The 19416-nt window shown below is 51.3% G+C and overlaps 11 protein-coding genes across 11 annotated transcripts in view; 8 read left to right on the top strand and 3 right to left on the bottom strand.

Moving 5' to 3' along the window:
- Positions 1-361, top strand: part of UMAG_15035 (mitochondrial 54S ribosomal protein uL5m) — a gene marked incomplete at both ends in the record, with an annotated part of 1175 nt that extends 814 nt beyond the window's left edge. The window contains one exon of the mRNA XM_011389204.1: positions 8-361. Coding sequence (XP_011387506.1) covers positions 8-361 — 354 coding nt within the window. The remainder of the gene's footprint in view (positions 1-7) is intronic.
- A 198-nt stretch (positions 362-559) lies between these two features.
- UMAG_01246 (uncharacterized protein) lies at positions 560-1604 on the bottom strand (the record flags this gene model as incomplete). Its single annotated transcript, XM_011388878.1, has 2 exons — positions 560-642; positions 728-1604. The coding sequence occupies 2 exons, from the start codon at positions 1602-1604 to the stop codon at positions 560-562; spliced, it is 960 nt and encodes a 319-aa protein (XP_011387180.1).
- Positions 1605-2138: 534 nt separating this feature from the next.
- Positions 2139-3278, top strand: UMAG_01245 (putative beta-isopropyl-malate dehydrogenase; the record flags this gene model as incomplete). Its single annotated transcript, XM_011388877.1, has 1 exon — positions 2139-3278. The coding sequence occupies one exon, from the start codon at positions 2139-2141 to the stop codon at positions 3276-3278; it is 1140 nt and encodes a 379-aa protein (XP_011387179.1).
- A 269-nt stretch (positions 3279-3547) lies between these two features.
- UMAG_01244 (uncharacterized protein) lies at positions 3548-5509 on the bottom strand (the record flags this gene model as incomplete). The annotated part of the gene is made up of 1 exon (XM_011388876.1): positions 3548-5509. One exon carries the CDS (start codon positions 5507-5509, stop codon positions 3548-3550), a length of 1962 nt encoding a protein of 653 aa, XP_011387178.1.
- Positions 5510-6365: 856 nt separating this feature from the next.
- On the bottom strand, positions 6366-7351 carry UMAG_01243 (uncharacterized protein; the record flags this gene model as incomplete). The annotated part of the gene is made up of 2 exons (XM_011388875.1): positions 6366-6972; positions 7113-7351. The coding sequence occupies 2 exons, from the start codon at positions 7349-7351 to the stop codon at positions 6366-6368; spliced, it is 846 nt and encodes a 281-aa protein (XP_011387177.1).
- A 404-nt stretch (positions 7352-7755) lies between these two features.
- Positions 7756-9873, top strand: UMAG_01242 (Signal recognition particle receptor subunit alpha; the record flags this gene model as incomplete). Its single annotated transcript, XM_011388874.1, has 1 exon — positions 7756-9873. The coding sequence occupies one exon, from the start codon at positions 7756-7758 to the stop codon at positions 9871-9873; it is 2118 nt and encodes a 705-aa protein (XP_011387176.1).
- Positions 9874-10231: 358 nt separating this feature from the next.
- UMAG_01241 (uncharacterized protein) lies at positions 10232-10861 on the top strand (the record flags this gene model as incomplete). Its single annotated transcript, XM_011388873.1, has 2 exons — positions 10232-10599; positions 10696-10861. The coding sequence occupies 2 exons, from the start codon at positions 10232-10234 to the stop codon at positions 10859-10861; spliced, it is 534 nt and encodes a 177-aa protein (XP_011387175.1).
- Positions 10862-11690: 829 nt separating this feature from the next.
- Positions 11691-12530, top strand: UMAG_01240 (uncharacterized protein; the record flags this gene model as incomplete). Its single annotated transcript, XM_011388872.1, has 1 exon — positions 11691-12530. The coding sequence occupies one exon, from the start codon at positions 11691-11693 to the stop codon at positions 12528-12530; it is 840 nt and encodes a 279-aa protein (XP_011387174.1).
- Positions 12531-13372: 842 nt separating this feature from the next.
- On the top strand, positions 13373-14224 carry UMAG_01239 (uncharacterized protein; the record flags this gene model as incomplete). Its single annotated transcript, XM_011388871.1, has 1 exon — positions 13373-14224. One exon carries the CDS (start codon positions 13373-13375, stop codon positions 14222-14224), a length of 852 nt encoding a protein of 283 aa, XP_011387173.1.
- A 923-nt stretch (positions 14225-15147) lies between these two features.
- On the top strand, positions 15148-16068 carry UMAG_01238 (uncharacterized protein; the record flags this gene model as incomplete). Its single annotated transcript, XM_011388870.1, has 1 exon — positions 15148-16068. One exon carries the CDS (start codon positions 15148-15150, stop codon positions 16066-16068), a length of 921 nt encoding a protein of 306 aa, XP_011387172.1.
- A 1394-nt stretch (positions 16069-17462) lies between these two features.
- On the top strand, positions 17463-19364 carry UMAG_01237 (uncharacterized protein; the record flags this gene model as incomplete). Its single annotated transcript, XM_011388869.1, has 1 exon — positions 17463-19364. One exon carries the CDS (start codon positions 17463-17465, stop codon positions 19362-19364), a length of 1902 nt encoding a protein of 633 aa, XP_011387171.1.
- Positions 19365-19416: the final 52 nt, after the last annotated feature.

Genomic DNA, 19416 nt, shown 5'->3' with positions numbered 1-19416 from the left:
ACCTGGCATGCCTGTCGGTGTCAAGGCGATTTTGCCCGCACCTGTGGCACATGAATTTCTCGAGGTGTTGACAACCTTTGTCCTGCCAAGATTGAGGAGTTTCGCCGGTTTCCCATTGCCTCCGGCCAGTCAACCGCCTGCAAGCCCTGCAGCCATGTCGGGCGTAGTCAGTCTGGGTATGCACCCAGAGGCGATCCCGCTCTTCCCACAGATCGAGATCAACCTTGATCAATACCCGAACAAGCCACTTGGCTTCCAGATCGATTGCATCACCAACCAGAGAGGTAGAAAGGCAACCGAAAAGGCGAGGGCGCTGTTGAGCGGGCTCGGCATTCCGTTTGTCAGGAGGGGTGACATGTAAAGTAGATCAGAGCTCGTATTCAATTGGATAACGTCACACGTTTGTTGCATAGTCTGCCTAAGACGCTCCTGGACATGCGGTGAATCAGCGCTCATCGCACAGATACGCACATTCAATCATGGCCAGTCCGAATCACGGTGTACCTATGGTCTCTCCTTGCTGCAGAAAGATATGCATATCCCGGAGTGTGTGTGACAGTCAGCTGGTATCCATACCGTCCGAAGCGGGCATGTTGTCTCTAACCCAAAGCACAAAGTCGTCAATGATGGACGGCCAGGCAGCTGTATCAAGAAGTGCGCAGATCCAAATGTCAGTTCATCGCCTTTTGCCATTTCGCCCTCTCTTTATCATATCGGAGAAGCTTACCATCAAAGTCGTGATTGCTGAAATCACTGTTGATCTCCTTGGTAAAATCTAAGAATTGCATCCATGTGTCCTTGCTCACCGCTCTACCACGCGTTTGTTCGCTCAAGAACCTCTTCCACAGGTCCAATTGCGCTTGTGTGAAAGTACCCTGGCTTCCTGCCCTCTGAAATGTCGGCGAAGCGGGGAGCACCAGATCCCAGAACGCAAGAGCGTTTTCCAACGCCAAACTCTTCTGTCCTTCTCTTCGGGCAAAAGCATAGGTGTACTCGTATACCTTTTCATACAGCCCTTTGTTGGCACCGGATGCAGTAGCAGGATTGCTTTTTTCTTGAGCGATCCTCTCCAATCGCAGTGGTTTGTTGTCCAGCAGCTCCTGTCGAAGTTTCTCCAGAGTCTTCTTCTGCTTGTCGATGGTATCTGAAAGGTCGAGCATCTTCCAACCATTGATGTAACCCTCTCGCGTAAATGTGCCCATCGAAGCCGATTTGAGGTAGTAGCTAAGTGGTAGGAACACCACGTCTTCCGGACTAACCTCGAGCGCTTCGCACATCTTGAGTGCCCCACCTATACTGATCAGATCGCGATCTTCTGGTTGCGACGCTTCGTCATCTTCCTCGTCGCTGTCGGCACCCGCGTCTCGAAAACGGTCAAAGAGGGCATTGAGACGCTCCTTTACCTCTCGCTCGCTCTTTCTGTCCAATGTACTCGAGGAAATCGAGGCGTTAATTTGAGCTTGCTCGTTATTGAAGAATGCATCGGTGGCCGGCTCGATCCGGTAGCCGTGCGCTTTCAGGATTCGGTTAGCATCTTGTGGGGTGGCATTGGTGAGTTGTCGGAATTGACGAAGGATTGCTTCCTTCTTTGCTGCGCTCGACATGGTACAAAGCGTCTCACGAAGAACGAGAGCACAGTCGATCGGATGAAGTCAAAGGTGAGTCGATGTAAATCACGAATGGAAACCGGAAAGTCGAAGCGCGAGACTCAGATTTGCTCCACTTCGAGCTTCCATAACCCGGCCAGATCGGCTCCCGATCTAAATTGGGGATTCGCACGAATGGAAGAAATGCAAAACTCAGAAATCTTCGACACGCTAACCATACGTGCTAAGGCGGGTGACGACGCAAAAGATTAGATTTCAAAAGGGCCGGGCTGAAGGCAAACATGGCGCAACTAACCAACCAGAAGATTGCACTCACGACTAGGTAAGTTGAGACCTGTGAGTCACACGGACCCACACTCGCACAACCCCACCGACCTCGGCTCACCACCGAACACCACCGAAAGTGAAAAGGTGGCAGTTATGAGTGTTATATTCATCGTTGTCCGCTACATTGCCCTTCCTTTCCACAACCACGTCTGGAAAGACCCAACTTTTCGTAACACTCACCTCTAAGCCTCGTCAATCGCCAGCATGAGCAAGCAAGCCTACAACGTCGTCGTTCTTCCCGGTGACGGAATCGGACCCGAGGTGGTCGAACAAGCGACGCGTGTTCTCGAATTGATCTCGTCCAAGAGCACCACGTTTTCGATCAAGCTCAAGTCGTACGATTTTGGTGGATGCGCTATTGACTCAACTGGCAAACCCCTGCCTGATGACACGCTCGCCGCATGCAAGGAAGCCGATGCCATCCTTATGGGTTCGGTGGGAGGACCCAAGTGGGGCGTGGGCAAAGTGCGACCTGAACAGGGACTGCTTGCTTTGCGCAAGGAGCTGGACCTGTATGCCAACATCCGACCGTGCTTGTTTCCGTCCGAGTCGCTGCTCTCGCACTCTCCGTTGAAGCCGGAAGTGGCCAAGGGTGTATCGTTCATTGTCGTTCGTGAGCTCGTCAAAGGCCTCTACTTTGGTGAGCGCCAGGAAGCCAACCTGGACGACCCCAACTCGGACGGTGCTGCCTTCGACACCATGGTGTACAACAAACACGATGTTGAACGCATCACCAAGCTTGCCTCGCACCTCGCTTTGCAATCGAACCCGCCTGCTCCGCTCCACTCGATCGACAAGGCCAACGTTCTTGCCACCTCGCGTCTCTGGCGTAAAGTGGTTCAGGACACGGTCGACTCTGAATTTGCTTCGCAGGGTATTACAGTTGACCACCAGCTGGTCGACTCAGCCAGTATGGTGATGGTATCCAACCCACGCAAGCTCAACGGTGTTGTGTTGACCGAAAACATGTTTGGTGACATTCTTTCCGACGAATCGTCTGTGATCCCCGGTGCGCTCGGTTTGCTTCCCTCGGCTTCGCTCTCGGGTCTGCCGGATGGAAACGGCAAGTGCAACGGTCTCTATGAACCCATTCACGGCTCGGCTCCCGATATCGCTGGCAAAGGCATCGCCAACCCTGTAGGAACCATCCTCTCAGCTGCCATGTTGCTCAGATACTCGCTCAACCAACCTGACTTGGCAGACAAGGTCGAAGCCGCCGTCAGAAAGGTCCTCGACGCCAAGCAAATCGGAGGCCTCGAACTCAGAACCGCTGATCTCGGCGGAAAACACGGCTCCAAGGACGTTGGTGACCAGGTCGTCGCTGTCCTCGAGACCCTGCTTTAGCTTGTTACTTGCTCACTTTATCACACAAAATTTCCTGCGATTCGCAATCATGAATCTCACCTCCGTTTTTTTGCCAAGCTTTTACTTGCTGATAATCACGAATTGTGCTGCCGCTGAACCCCATATCTCAGCTCACCCCGACAAATATTTGAACTCGAATTCTGAGGTGGATATATTTCAAAGAATGCTGACAGAGATCAAATATAAAATACAATGAACAAAGATGCAAGATGTAAAAGTGGTGGTGGTGAGCAAAGCAGGTGTGGGCATCAAACCTGTCGTCCATCCTGATGCGACTGCTGATAATCGTCGTCTGAGCTCAAGTGCTGCGACAGATCGATGCTTTCATCTCCCGGCTGCACGTCATTCACTATATCTGATGTCACCGGCCCGACAGAAACTCCGTTTGCCACCGCATCCACAGGGCTTGCTGCCGGAGAAGTTGTCGCGGATGCGACCCCCACTGGCGGTGCGGGGGGGATCGGCACCGTGATATCGCGTTTGCAAATGGGGCAAAGCTTCTTAACCCTGACAAGCCAATCATCGACTTCTTGGCGGTGGAAGATGTGTCCACACGGCAGCACCCGGACACGGTCGCCGTCGACAAAGTCGCACAGGCAGATGGCGCATTCGTCTGTGCTGAAATACGTCCGGTCTGGTGGAAGGCATGAAGACGGCTTGGCAGGCCGCGTCGAAGAGGTTTCAGAAAATGTTGGCACCTTGACAGAGGTATGCGCCCGTTGAGATGGCCCAGCTTCATTCTCGTCCTCGGCAAGCAAGGGGATTGTCTCTGTTACTTGTCCAGCTTCCAAGTCGTCCGATGCGAAGGATTTCGTTGCAGACGGGGTGGAAGCATTGCCATTACCCGGGCCAGGATCAACGTCAGGACCTTCCACTTTTTCCCAGGGCTGGCCGTTGCCCCTCCAGATGAGGCAAGGCAGACCGAGCACGACAGGTTCCGGTGCACGTTCTTTGCGCCTCTGACGTACCATTCGGATCCGATGCACAATGATGGTGATCACCGTCATAAAACTTGGGAGGAGTAGCAACAGGATGCCAAAGTCAATCAGGGGCCACTCCCAAACCATGTCGTCCTTGCCGATGACGATCTCGAGACCTTTCCTCATCGCCGGTCGTGAATCGTCGTGTTGTGACGGGTGTTGTTTTTCCCAGTCTTCCTGATCCTTCTCCGTCTCCTCAATCAGACGTCTCAGGTCCAGGTAGCTGGGACGAGTGACAAAAGTGGAAGGAATGCGGATGTCGCTCGTGTCGCCAGGAGAAAACATGGTGATGAGACGTTTATCGCTGAGACCAGGATCACCTTCCTCGTTTGGGTCGCCAGAGTGTCCGCCGTGCCAGTCTGGACTCGGCGCATCACCGACCACCACTGCAACTGCACCCAGCTCCTGTGCGACTCGCACCTTATCCGCAAACCCGCAGCCGCCGCCACGCTCAACCAGAGCGATCCAATTCTGTGGAGGCTTGAGGCTTGCATCGAAGCTGTCGTCAGAATCGTGAGTCCAAGTGAAAGAGACTTGCTTGGACGATGCTGAGCCAAACGATGAGTAGAGCCGACGATCGTCTTTGTCTTGATACTTGTCGAGGAATACATCGCGTTGAGACCCAGGACCACCTTGATACGGACATGCGTGCATGGGATTGCGACTCGCATCTGATGTGGAGAAACTAGCCCCTTTGGGTACCCTGTAGAAGTCCGAGATGGGAAGCAGAAATCCTTTCAGACCTGCTTCGTCAGTAATGTGAGGGCCAAAGAAGGCGGATCGGGTAAGAAAGATGGCTTGAGATCGAACCACCTCGAGGGTACTACCACCCCAGTTTAGTCCAGGACCATCGAGAATGCCATCTGAGTCAAGAGCAGCTGCGTCAGAAGAGGGAAGCTGATATTTGTCAAATTGATCGATGTCGTAAGAGAAGTAGCGAGGATCGGGCAGTGCATGGTAAAGAAAGCGGGAGACAGTGTCGAAAATGCGATCCTTGGCGACAGCAAGCCATGGTCTTTGCGTACGCTGCATCGCATCGGCGACCGAGATTGTTGGATTGATACCAGAAAGGGGTCGAGGAGATGTTTGCACCGGAGAGGATACAGTCCGTTCGCCGATGCCTCTTGCTTGAACGGTAGGGAATGTGGCCGCGAGTGCGACCAGCGAAACTGCCGCAACCCGCTGGAGAGACAAAGCCGGACGGCAGGGGCGTTCCATTCTTCGAGCCATGACGAGAGGCTTTATAGGCAGGGAGACGAGCTACGAAGGAAGTTATCCGGAGGATGGTACGACGCCCACGGCTATTCGAACTGATGGGGAAGCGTCTGAATCACACCGTGCCGGCAAGAATATTCCGACCAGCGATAATTGCGGCGGCGAGATTTGTACAAAGATGAGGAAACGAAGATCAGTCCGTACCGAAGCTGGGAGACGAGCCAGGGAAGGCAGGGAACGAGGCGCGGGAGGGTGGTATAGAGGAGGCAAGACTCGGTGGCCAAAACCGTGGAAGAGAAAAGGCTGCCGTGTGGAGAAAGCGACAGCGTGGAAGCGTGAAAATCGCAGATTCAGTCGGCAGAGGCGGGGCTGTGCGATGCTCTGCACAGCACAGTCACGAGTCAAAACAAAATCGAACCCTGCAGCTGATGCAGCTATTTTCGAGTGTCGCGCGCAGCTTAGGCTAACTCGTGACTAAGTGTGAGTCTAAGTTTCCAAGTCGTGAGTTCGTGCCGACTCACGACTCAGCCTTGACACACGCTCTGCAGCTCACACAAGCAGATGCTGTGTGGAAGATACACGATAACTACGTTGATACACTCGTGACTCGTGACTTTTTGGCGAAAGCTGCATGTTAGCTCATTATTACTAACAAAAACCAAAATTCGTAAAGTATTATACTCGTGATTCGTGATCTTACCTTCTCACGCCTTCACATCACAAGAAAGCGTGAAGCAAGCTTCAAGGGGCAGCAAATGGATGGTGAATGCTGGTGGTACAAATACAGACTTTGTAGTCGCATGAAGCGAGACAAGGCACAGAGTGATGACTTTGAGACTAGCAGCGGGTTGCAGTGATGTGGAAGGGCATCTCACTGAGCAGTAAAGTCGCCTTCGTCCATGTCCTTTGGCTCCTTTGGCTCTTCATCCTCGCCGTACTGGACCGCATTGTCGATATGCGAGAGAATTGTGCCGACCGAGTCCTCGTCAGTGCTATCGAGCGGCATGAAAGATACCATGCTGAAATCATCGATCAGCTGGACAAGTGCCTGGTTTAGCGAGTGAAACTTGGGATTTGTTCTTGAATTGACTTCGTCCATCAAAAGAAGCGGATCCGGATCTAGGTAACGTTCCATCTCTCTTTTTCTCCCCCGCTTCGCCTCGGATCCGATTTCGCCCTTTTCCACGAGATCCATCTTGCTGAGCAGGTTGATGTGCGGTACTTCGAGGTTGATCATAGCACTCATAGCGCTCAAAACACCTGCGAAGTACTTGGTCTTGTCATCGATAAACTGCGACTCGAGCAGATACGTCGCACAAATGCGGAAATGATATTGACTAGAGAGGATGTTGACCAGCCGTGACATAATGGGGAAGTGCGTGTAGAGCTCTATTTGTCCCGGGCAGTCGATAATAATGTAATCATCGTTGAATTGTCCGAGCTCATCGTCAAGCCAGTCCAAGTTGTCGAGCAGATATCTGAGCAGGAAACGAGCAGAATCATGATACGCAGGACGTCAGTACGTGGTTTCGGTAGCTACTATACGATGTTCATACCGAAGCTTGCCAACGCTTAGAACGATCGCAGCAATCGAAGCTATCAGGACAAGAAGGCTTACTCGAAGCAGTAGATGAGGCCACCGTTAGGTCCGAGGTTCATCTCCTCCATGACATCTTCCAGTGAGATGAGTTCCTTGATGTCGATACTTGGTTGGTACTCGAAGCGCTCAGCTGCGGGATCGAGATTGAAGAGATGGACGTTGCGACCCAATGACTGCGCATGCGCAATCAGAGCCGAGCAGAAAGTCGACTTGCCCGACCCGGCGGGACCAGAGACCAAAACAGCGTAGCGTCCCATCTTGAGTTCTGCTTCCTTGGCAGATCTTTGATCCCCGTTGTTTCTCAGCCGAATCGGTGTCCGTGTAAATGGAATAAAAGGGTATGAAGGATACCACAGAAGTTGCAGACGCAAAAAAGTGAGGCACGAAGTATGGTAGCCTGCTGTTAGCCGAAAAATTGGGTAGATTTCAAGTGGAGGAATTCACAATTCATGATCATCGGGTGCAGTCGTCCCGATTTCTGCTCAACTGTCCTGTGTGGAGAATGCTCGGTTTGCAGGTCAGCTCCAGACTCCACTCCATGAAGACATACACGATTCACATTCGTGATTAGTGGGCTCGGCCATTCTCTTCCACTCTGTCATCACAACCACACACAGGGTCACAACACTTCCAAAGCCTCATTGCTCGTGCCTTGTGCATCATGCTAGATCACTTCACAGTCTTTGCTAAGAATGGTTTGGTCCTTTGGTCCAAGACCTTCAGTCCGGCGCTTAGTGGGGCTGATGCGTCCACCAACCCCGTCAACTCGCTCATCAAGCAGGCATTCCTCGAACAGCGCACAGCCGATCAAAAGTTTGAAAAGGATGGATACACGCTTCGCTGGACCTTTGCGAACGAACTTGACCTGACTTTTGTTGTCGTGTATCAACGGATCCTGCAGCTCTCTTACATCGACGAGCTGCTCGACACAATTCGCACTCTCTTCACCGACCTCTTCGCTCCTTTTGTACGAAAGCTAACTCTCTCGTCCAAGAGTGCAATATCCTCGGGCGCATCAAGAGTAATCACACTCTCTGAGAGTGCGCGTCTCGAGTTCGCTGCGGCACTGAAGGAATGGGACGATATTTTCACCAGGACGCTCAGGAATCTCGAAAAAGCCGCTGCCCAGTCCAAACGGAAGGGCGTACTTGGCGAAAGAAAGGGTGCAACCAATCAGGCACAAACCACAGCCAGCTCTGACAAGGAGAGCGGCCAAAACACGCCAATTTCAAAAGAAGTCAAAGACTCTGCCGATATTTCCAAGAGTGTTGAGGCTCTCAAAAGCCGTCTCAAGCTCGAAGCCAGTCCTGGTGGCAGACGTGTGGTGCGTGGCAAGAAGAGCGCATCTGGCATCTCGGCCTCCAACGGCGGTAGCGCTCCCGGTACACCGGGGAACGCAAGCGGAACTGAGTCTCCCAGTGGCAAAAAGGCAAAAGCCACAAAGGAGATGCGCAAGTGGGACGGTAGCCGTAGCGTCAGCGCTCAACAGGTAGCCGCGCTCGACTTTAGCGGAGCAACTGAGAAGAGTGGCGACAATGGTGCCGATCTCGACAGCTGGATCGATGAGAAGAGCATGGGCAAGAAACGCTCAGATGGTGTATACGAGATCGCCGACGTGCTGGAAGAGGAAGAAGACGAAGAAGACGAAGACGAAGACGAAGAAGACGAGGACAAAGATGAGGACGCAGGCTTCAGCAGCACCGCCAAATCTGCCGGCTTCCTTTCTCGCATCGGATCTGCGTCGTCGTCTGGAGCCTCATTCTTCTCAAGGCTAACCGGCGCCAAAACACTCACCAAAGAGGACCTTGCACCCGCACTTTCGGCTATGGCATCGCACCTTCAGAGCAAGAACGTTGCTGCAGATGTTGCTCAACGGCTTTGCGACAGTGTCGAGCGCAATTTGGTCGGCAAAAACCTCGGGAGCTTTGGGTCGGTCAAAGTCGAAGTCAAGAAGGCACTTGAAGAGGCCATCACTCGAATCCTAACACCCAAGTCAAGCACCGACATTTTGCTCGAGATTGCAACCAAGCGACAACGAATCACCGCTGCATCATCGCTAGCGCTTGCTACCAGTGCAAAGGACAAGGAGCTTGCCAGCAAGCCGGACCCTTATTCCATCTGCTTTGTGGGTGTCAACGGCGTCGGCAAGTCTACAAACCTAGCAAAAGTCTGCTTCTGGCTGCTGCAGAATCGACTTCGCGTCCTCATCGCTGCATGCGACACCTTCCGAGCTGGCGCCGTGGAACAGCTTCGCGTTCATGTCCGCAACCTTGGTCAGCTGCGTGTCGATGGCGTTGCGCTCGAGGAGCAAAAAGGTCACATCGAGCTGTACGAACGCGGTTACGGCAAGGACGCAGCTGGTATCGCCAAGGATGCTCTGTCGTACGCCAAAGCTGAAGGGTTTGACGTTGTGCTCATCGACACAGCTGGCCGAATGCAGGACAACGAGCCACTCATGAGAGCGCTCGCCAAGCTTGTTTCCGTCAACCGACCGGACAAGATCATCTTTGTGGGTGAAGCCTTGGTAGGAAACGAGGCCGTTGACCAGATTACCAAATTTGATGGTGCAATGAAGGACTTCAGTGGTGTCAGCAATCCACGTGGGCTGGATGGCAGCCTGCTGACCAAGTGGGACACTGTTGATGACAAAGTGGGGACAGCGCTCACCACCACTTCGGCTACCGGCTTGCCTATCTACTTCCTCGGAACCGGTCAGACCTACACTGACCTTCGACAGCTTCGTGTTCATCATGTCGTGAATGCGCTGCTCAAAAATTGAGCTCGTTTTTTGTCTCAAGTCGTAACGTAGAGATGGGAATCGTAATCGCAATGCGTCAAATTTCTGTGAACCTCTTTCTGCCGCATCTAAGTGTGTGTGATTCAATCGTCAATGGTGGGCATAACTAGTCACAGAGTAGCGGTGGGATGTTGTTGAATTTACCTAGCGAAGGCGTCGCATCCCTCCTTTTCCGTCATGAAGTGGACGTACTGTTTGTGCCGTTTTTCGATACATTACGGGTTGACGGCGTGCGTCGTTCCTCTCCTTCAAACTTAAAGATCTCTTTCCTTCGGACACCGAGTCTTGAACGTGGTCTGTTGCAACCACCCGAGCTCTGCAATTCAGATCAGCAATCGACATGTTTTCGCCAAAAACCGCAGTAGCCTTCGCCATGTCGGCGTCGTTCCTGATCGCACAAGGTGTGCAAGCCCGCGGGGGCGGTCATAGCACCAGGGGTTGGAGATCGTCCTCTAGCTCTAACTTCTGGTTCATGGCATACTCCTTTAGTACTATCAACTTCCCATCCACTCCTGGGTCTATGGAAGAATTCGGAAGGCACTGCGCCGATGTCATGTGGCAGAATCGGCCTGCTAAGGCGGAAGCTGCTATCTGCATCAACGGTCCTTGGTTCGCAAAGAACTACGACAATGTCAGTCCGGTGGTCCAGCTGTCTTACTTCAAGAAGAAAAATCCCTGGCTGGCTTGGTCTACGAACAAGATTCGAAAGTAAGCAGTCTCCTCTAATCAGGCCAAAACAAAAGGTCGTAGTAGACTTGAGACTCGTGACTAACTTCCCATCTGCTTCACCTCCTCACGATACAGCTGGGACTGTCTCTACGTTTGGGGACCTGACCAGCAATTTTACAGCGAAGATGTCACCAATTTTGACAGAATGGCTGTCAGACTGGATACAACCAAATGCTCGCTGGATAATGCTACTATGGACGTCAGCTGCTTGGGTGGCCTGGCGCCGCGCCCAGCAGTTTAATTTTTCCTTCAACTCTTACCACATGTTGTTCCCCTCGACTTCAAAACCTCGCTCATTCGTCCACCTGTTAGTAGCCAATCATTTTGTGAATGATCAACTTCCGTCAGTATTGCATCATGTGAGGAACGTTGAGGACGTCAGAACAGACGGGCTTCGACCGCCAGATTGGGTTATGTGCCCTTGTACTATATTAATAGCTCATGTCCTCACGCTTTTCACCGTACTTCTCTCAGCACGCTCGCTCCGTTTCTTAACCTTTCTTAATGAGAGTCGTTCTCTTAAAAAATGGAAAAAAAAAGTTTCATGCTTCTAGCTGTAGCTCAGCTCCGACTGTGAAGGATCGTGTGAGGCCTATCCAGAACGCTAAGCGGAAGGGTGCTGTCCTCATTTCAACTGGAAGCAGAGGGACTCGAACTTTTTGTCCCGGCCGTTGTCCGACCTTATTTGGAACATGCAGCCTATGTACCACTAACTTAGTCGATGAGATTTCTGCCGTGAGTGAGGTACTGTAGCCATACCTCCTGTTGAGCTGACGGTCTCTGCACGGGTGTCCCACAAATACGCATGCTGTTCTGGTTCTGGTGGCACCGCAATGCTGAGTTTTCACTTGAGGTGGGCTTGGGCATGCGACCTTATCCGAAAAGACTATCCTGTGGATGGGTGGGACAAGAAATGTTCGACAGTGGGGCTCGTGGTTCCTGGTTGAATCATTTTTGGCATTGCCCTTGCAAAGGTATAAAGGTAGTCTCAAAAAGAGTGAGCGACCTATTTAGTAACGGCGCCATTTCGTATCCTTTCTGCTCCCGTCAGAGCGTTGAGACAGGTCAGGATGCGTCTCATTCTTCTGGCTGCTGCTCTGTTCGGACTCGCTTTGAGTCATGCGCAGCCTCTGCTGCGACTTTTCGGACAAGACATCGAGGTTGGACTCGAGCATCAACGGAGTCCGGAGCAGGCTGTCCCCGACGCCAGAGGTTCACGTGCAGCAGCTTACGAGCAGCTCGTCGAGCATGTAGTGCGCAAAGAAGGAACAGGTAGCTCTGGTCCTGCATCGTCAGGCGACATTATAAGATTCTCGCATTCTCCCTCCTCGGCGTTTCGATCAGTTCTACCAGCCCATGAGACTCAACTGATACCATCTGCAACCCCTCCGGACACACCAGGCTCTACAAGCATCAGACTACCCTCCCCTCAAATCGACCTGGATCTATCCAATTTACGGAAAGTTCCATTCGAAGAAAACCAGGTCGTGTTGCCGAAAACTCCAATATTCCTTCGTCCTCCATGGTTCGACAAAGTCTTTGACCGAATGCTTTCTACTTTACCAAACCACAGAGTGGTCGTATTTCCCGAGGTCAAATTTTCAAGCGACGAAATATCTCAGTTCGAGGCCAGGGCAATCCCTTTGATCGTGCGGGGGGAAGTCTACAAGCTGCCAATCCCCAATGAATGGTTACACGAAGCCGGCATTCACGCACCGACGGAGGTGCTCGCCAGATACCATTCCAAGTTCACAATGAGAGAACGGACGATTTTTAAATTTGTGTCTTTATGGATTACAGCTGATGGCGGTTCCAAGCTCGCCTTACTTGGTGCTTTTCACTTGAGCAAGCCGGCCTGGGGCTCTCTCGTAACGCATCACCCTGGTATGCAGAGGATTGATGCTATTTAATCAGTCTCCTATTCTCGACAAGTGCGCTGATTAGGTCCGCATTTACATGACTCATGAACTCGAGCAAGAACAAATCACGAATGTTTATCTGACTGACTGAATCGTGAATCACGAATGCAACAAACATGAGTTCGACATGCTTCCGCCTTCAAGTGGGATCTTTACACATCACCCCTGTCTTTGTTTGCATATGCGCTCCATCCCTCTGCTCCACGTACACATGCAATAGATCTGTCATATTTGTTTAACGTCTTCTCTCGTCTCACCATCATCTTCTGATTTTCTTGTAGTCGGCAGGCAAGCCACAGCCTTGCAAGTTGATCCTCACTTGCTCCTGCTTGCCTCTTCTTTAACTCAGCCGAATCGTATTTTGACAAGTCCCATCACATCTTCATCCTTTTCGTCATTCCGCCCCTGTGAACGGTATTCCGGGATGGGTGTCTTTCTTTATCATGCATCCTGTGGGCCACTCCTGCATGAGTCGGATGCCGTCAGAGGGGTCAACGCGGCCCATCTTGAGCTCGCTGCTTCGATAACTCGAATGAGGTACCACACTTGATTGTGTCACACAGGCATGCATGATGCGTTGGTACTGTTGGTGCAACAAGGCTGATGATTTCCCTGGTTTGGTCTTGGGAAAGCATCCTTATCCATAAGTTCCCCCCTTCAGCCGATGGGGCAAAAATGCTTAACAGTGGGACTGGTGATTCTGTGATTGGATGGCATGTGACAGCTCCCTAGTTAATTATAAGAACGGCCTTAAGAAGAGGACTTCTGACTACTCCGATATCAGCTTCATTTTCACCCTTCATCCTCTCGTCTGATCGTTGAGACAGGTCAGGATGCGTCTCATTCTTCTGGCTGCTGCTCTGTTCGGACTCGCTTTGAGTCATGCACAGCCTCTGCTGCGACTTTTCGGAAAAGACATCGAGGTTGGACTCGAGCATCAACGAAGTCCGGAGCAGGCTGTCCCCGACGCCAGAGGTTCACGTGCAGCAGCTTACCAGCAGCTCGTCGAGCATGTAGTGCGCAAAGAAGGAACAGGTAGCTCTGGTCCTGCATCGTCACACGTTGACGTTATCAGATTCTCGCATTCTCCTTCCTCACCGTTTCAGCCAGTTTTTCCCGCCTCTGAGGCTCGACGGGTGGCACCTTCTCAGCATCCTGGCACGCCAGGGTCAGCAAGTTCTACAGTGCTCTTGCCTCAAATCGACTTGGATTTTTCCAATCTGCGAAACATTCCACACCATGAAAGCTGGCTCGAGTTGCCGAAAGAGATGATACAACTTCATGTACCGTGGTTCGCCAATATCTACAACCGCATGATCTCGACCTTGCCAAACTACAAAGAGACGATAGTTCCCGAGCTCGAGTTTTCAGAGGACGAGATGGCTCAATATCAAGCAAAAGTAGTCTCTTTGTTGGTGCAGGGTAATACCTACAAGCTGCCAATCCCCACTGAATGGTTACACGAAGCTGGCATTTATGCACCGGCCGAGGTGCTTGGCAGATACCATACCAAGTTTACATTCAGGGAACGGACGGTGTATGACTTTGTTTCTTTCTGGAGCACCGCCGATGCCGGTTCAAAGCTCGCCCTACTTGGCGTTTTCCAGATGTCCAGGACGACCTGGGAGACACTCAAGATGCACTATCCAGGTGCACAGAGGATTGACGTTTACTACAGTACCTAAACCACGAATGCATAGAAATCCATAAACCCTATGAGCTCAAGCGAAAGTTCCTTCGATTCACCAAACTTTAGCTCACATAATTATGCGTTCCTTCTTCTTCCTAGGCCATTGGACAACTTTCTGATGGCGAATTGTAGTAGCATTCTGCCAGTTAATTCCTGTCGAATGAATTAGAGCCTTTCTTCTTGAGACGAGAGAGCGAATGCAATTGGTTGCAGATTCTAAGGAGGATTGGCGACGCAAGAGTGAAGAAGCTGAAGGCCTGTAACTTGTACAAGTAGGCGAGACAAGAGAGCGTTTCGTAAAGGAAGAGATCGTCTCACCCACTTCCTGCATAGACTTCTTCATTCGATATACCTCGGTTGTGTTCGTCTCTTCTCTTCTAACCATGACCACTATGTGGCAACAAAAGTCACAATCTAAGTACCATGTATTCGCTCTATAAGTTCCTCACTTCCTTGTTCACCTCAGTGCTGTTTCAGCCAGCGATCGATGGACTGTAGGCCTAAACCAGCTCTGACGCACTCAGTTTTAGCCACGGTTACCCCCTCTTTCCATCAGTAACTGTTGGACGCAAACTCGGGGACTTTGTTTGGTACGCATTGAAGAAATTTCAAATAGAAGGAGAAAGAAGGCCTCTTGTTGCTGAAAAGCAGCAACGCTAGAATCTCATCAGTCAAGACCACAGCTTCACCAATGTCTCGCTCCAGCACCTTGAATCGGTCGCAAAATCTACAACGGCACCGCCACATTATCGCCAGCCTAATTTGCTGCTCTGACTGCTCTTGGCTCGTGTTGCTATTCGATGTTTCAGGACTCTCGATCCACGATTTGAGAACTTGTAAGTAATCTTACAAGAGGCCTTCCGCCCCACGACCTCGTCAACTTTCTTCCTCCATCTCATGCTACGGATATTATCGAGCATGTTGAAGCTTTGCTTGAACTTTACCTTCTTTGGGCTGATGCTCACCTCGGTGAATGCCGCTCCTCCCACTTCGCAACTCAATGACATTGGTGAAGCTCTTCGACCTCAGGATTCTATCTCAACAGAACTGACGCTCGGTCTGCCGCAGTATTCCGGAATGCTAACTACTGGTCACGCTTCACTCCCAGTCCCGTTTGAGATCGGTCAACATTCTTCATTCGGCCGAGGGGATCCAGACGGTAGTTCGCAGTTACCTGCGGCTTTTGAAGACGTTCCGTACCGAATCTCGATCCCTGAGGAGCCCCCCTCTGTACGGCAGCACTTCCTTGGTCCTGGAACAGGTCACCTTCAGCAAAATCTTCACATCCGAGTCCCCGTCACACCAGGCCTGGATGCTTCTCTAGAGACTTCTCTCATGCAGCAATTTCCTCAAGGGAAGTACTTGGTGCTTCCGTGGCAAACACAATACGTGCCCTCTTTCTGGTTTGAATATTTTTATAAAGATGCCATCACGAAGGTGGCATCGCCCAAATGGGCTCAACGCTTCTTCGAGGAGCATGTTCGAACGGATCAGCAAATCAGCATCAATGAGATGCTCGTCCGGGTAGGCGGGATCTTGCAAGGAGGGTTCGTCTATAAGCTCAAGCTGCCGCAATATTTCTCACCTTTGGTCGATCCAGGAGAAGTGCTAATTTGTTATCACGACAAGCTGAAGCCAGGAAGCGGACCGAGGCTTAGGTCGCAAATGTCGGCATGGAGCACCACCAATAACGGAAACTTCCTTGCGTTTCTAGGTCTGTTCCACAGCACTGCCCAATTTTTCTACAATCTTGTGGAGAGGGCCTCTGCAGAGCCGCTGATGATCTCGGAGCCAATTTTTGTAGACGGCAGGGAAAGGCTATTTCTCTACTCTCCATGAGCACGGCACCGAGTTTGTCATGGTGGTGGCAGAGATTTCATTTGCTATCCTTGTCCCGTGGTACTATTTCTCGGCCTAAGAGCACGAAAGCTTGCTGTTTGCGATAATCGCCGATGGCAAAGTTACAGTACCTTGAATTAAAACTCTGCAAATTAAGTCATCTTTGCGATTTGAGCAGACGCAAGCAGCTCCTTCCATTTGTGATTCGTGATTGTCTGAAACCGAAGCTCGTGTGCCCTTTTCTCTGCCTGTAGACACGTAGCATTGAGCCTGGATAACCCAAGCGCGTGTCGGTGTTTGATTGACACCGCCTTGCAAAGGTCATGAGGCGATCCATTGCGGAATGGTCAAACCTGTGAGGCCTTCAACCGCGGGGGAAGGCGCCAGGACCGCTGAAAGGACGAGCACAAAGCTGGCTAGAAAAGGACCAAGATACGTGCTGAAAATTGCTATGCTACTTAGGCTGTGGCTTGCATAGTAAGCATGAGTCGAGAAGTACGGCAAAGAGTCAACCCGACTAATGAGAACTTCACATAAAATGAGCGATTCGAGCTCCGTCTTCCCAGATGCTTTTGCCCTTTCGCAGCAGCTATCCTTCACGTCACCAGGTGTCACCAGCACTTGAAGTGTGCCTTGGCTGCTTCTTTTCTTTTCAATCATTTTGGTGTTTCACAAGCAAGCCACACCCTCGGCCCAAAGGCACATACTGTATAGTGTATTTCTTGTTATTCACTCCCTTTTTCGCTCGTCTGTATGTCCGGTCGATGATGTCTGGTGGATGGGTGCCCTTGCAGCCCTGGGAGTGTATCGAGGATACATTTTAATTTTGAAGTCTCACAGAGGTGAGAATATTCAAGAATTATCTCTCCATGCCTTCGACACCGATCTGGAAATAGCCTGCTTGCAAGTCACAAACAACACAACTGTCACATGCATTCATTCAATAATGCATAGATGCAATTTGTAGGCACTTGATGGGGGAGACGAGCTTCGGTTTTGTTGCCCGCGAGTGTGGCGTGCCTAGTCCTGGGCTCAGCGGTTGATGGCGGAACCTACCGAACAGAAGTTCCTTCCGGTTAGGATTAACTGAATTATTGTATAGAAGGCTTAGGGTTAGAGCTTCTCCAACAGTTTGCCGATCTAGCGGACTTGCGATCTTGCTTTGAAGACGGCTACTCGACAATGCATGCCGCTCGACCGTCGCTTTCTGCGTCGGTGATCTAGCCCACATCATTGGTGTTTTCGCAAGGCTCGATTATTTGCATCATCAGGATTGGTCCTTGCCACCTTCTTTGCACCCAAGCTTTGTTCTACCACCACACCCAACCCAAGCTGGAACACAGCTCTTCTCCGTCACCAAACTGGCCACTGTTCTGCACGCATAGCGCCGAAACATGTCCTACAGACGTGTCATATGCCTCTTTGGTGTCTTCTCGCTCCTTTGCCGCGCGCTGTGTTCCCCATTTCCACCCCCAAGTCCAGCATCCGGCCTTGGAATTGACCTGAACAAGCTTCCAGAAGAAGCTGTCGCAAATGAAGAGATTGGTCTTCTACAGTTTTTTGCAAGTACCGCAGGGGCTCGCGTCGCGAGTGCTGATGCCGAAGTCAGCGGACATGTTAATCCTGTCTTTCAGCAACTTGATCATCCATCATCACATCTAAGCTATCCATTCTCATGGAACTTTCATGGCCCTGGAGGGCATACTGCTGCAGGGGATGCGCGTCACTACGGATCCTTTAGCCCGCCGAGCGCCAACCAAATCTACGATGAGGCGACCCGTAGCGCGCAAGGAACGGCAGTTCAAAAGCTCTCACATCTCAAGTCCTTTCATCAAGAGGCTCCACAGCTGCCAAATCAATACGTTGAAACTTCCGCAGAAGTATCGCCAGAAGACGTTCCTTATCAGCATGGCGTTCCCTTCCTGTACGATTCCAGGCCCACGACTTTTGGGACACAAGAAGAGAAGGAATCCTTGAAAGGCAAAGGCATATTGCAAGCTTCAGATCGGACCATCCTTCCTGCAACAGACCCTCGACAGAGGTCTTGGCCAGAAAGTTCAGACACAGTCACATCGGCACAGGCGGTAGGTTCCTCTACAATTCCCCCACTCCTGCCAGTGACTCTCCTTGGTGTCGAGAAAAAGAAGAGATTGCAGCGTCTCCGCCCTGTTACACAAGCCGATTTACGTGCTCTAGCTGGTATGAGCGAAGCTGAATTCCGCTCCCAGTCCGTTCAAGACCCCACGCTCTTTTCAGGTGTTTCGTTCGAGGCTGCCATCCTCTACGAAACCAAGGTGAACACCTTTGTCGCGAGCTTACGTAATACAGCATCAAGTTCGAGCCAACAGAGGTCGGCTGAAGGGGACCAGCCAGCGTTCCTGAGTACTGGTGCCCAAAGAGACCCTTCGACGTTCATCCGTCGCTACTTTATACAGCGTAAAGAGGCCAAGCAGGTTCTTCTTCCAGACGCAGCAGGGACACGAAGCTTATTCTTCATCCTGCTGACCAACCATCGATTGGTCTTCAGTAGGGATCTTTCTAGCCTTGTTGGAGTTTGGGAGTTTGCATCGCATCCTCAGAGCGACAAATTGCGACTGTACTTCCGAGGCTTCCACCACTTCTATGGAGCTGAATACCACACATTGGAACAGAACCCACAAGCTACGGGAAGAAGATTTTGGTTTCAGTTGGATCAAACCACGCCTCTCGTATCTAACGAGCAGTTGACGTTGAGGATTGTAAGAGGCGAGCTTGGACCTAAAAACGAGGAACAGCTTTTCAGTGAAACTGAAGAGGTCTCTCATCCGGACATACAGGAATTAATTTGGTCCAAGCGGCTTGATCGAGTCCTTGCCATGAAGCATTTGATACCGGGCAGACATCTCTTCATCTACCAAGAGTCGTCAAAGACTGTCGCCATTATTCGAAGATGGAAAGCACACGCGAGGCTTGGAGCATACAGCTTCGAGCTTCGACCGCTTCTTTGGCAGCAGGTCGAGGACATTCCATTCATCGCTTCTGCTAGATTTCGAAAACCGCAAGCCGTGAAGGTGGTGACGGAGAAAGACGGCGAGATGTTCATGCTCGCGTTCTCAGCAAGACTAGACTGGCTTGCAGACTATCTGCCTTCTGCGGTCGCAGTCTGGCAGATCGGACCAGAAATACAGGGAAGCAGACTGATGATTTGCAGAGGGTTTTTCAACTTGAATCGCGGAGCGTACGATCAACTGACCCCTCAAAGTGTTCCAGGTCTGCGAGACTCCACGTTTCAGTACAACATGCTTGGACTTCCATGACGGTCAATGCTGCAACCACATCGTTTCACTGTGGTGTAAAGCTCGCTTCCTC

This window comes from Mycosarcoma maydis, chromosome 2 (genome assembly GCF_000328475.2).
Source record: "Mycosarcoma maydis chromosome 2, whole genome shotgun sequence".
NCBI lineage: Eukaryota > Fungi > Basidiomycota > Ustilaginomycetes > Ustilaginales > Mycosarcoma > Mycosarcoma maydis.
Note: the sequence above shows the minus strand (reverse complement) of the source record. Positions and strands in the feature narration are given on the sequence as shown.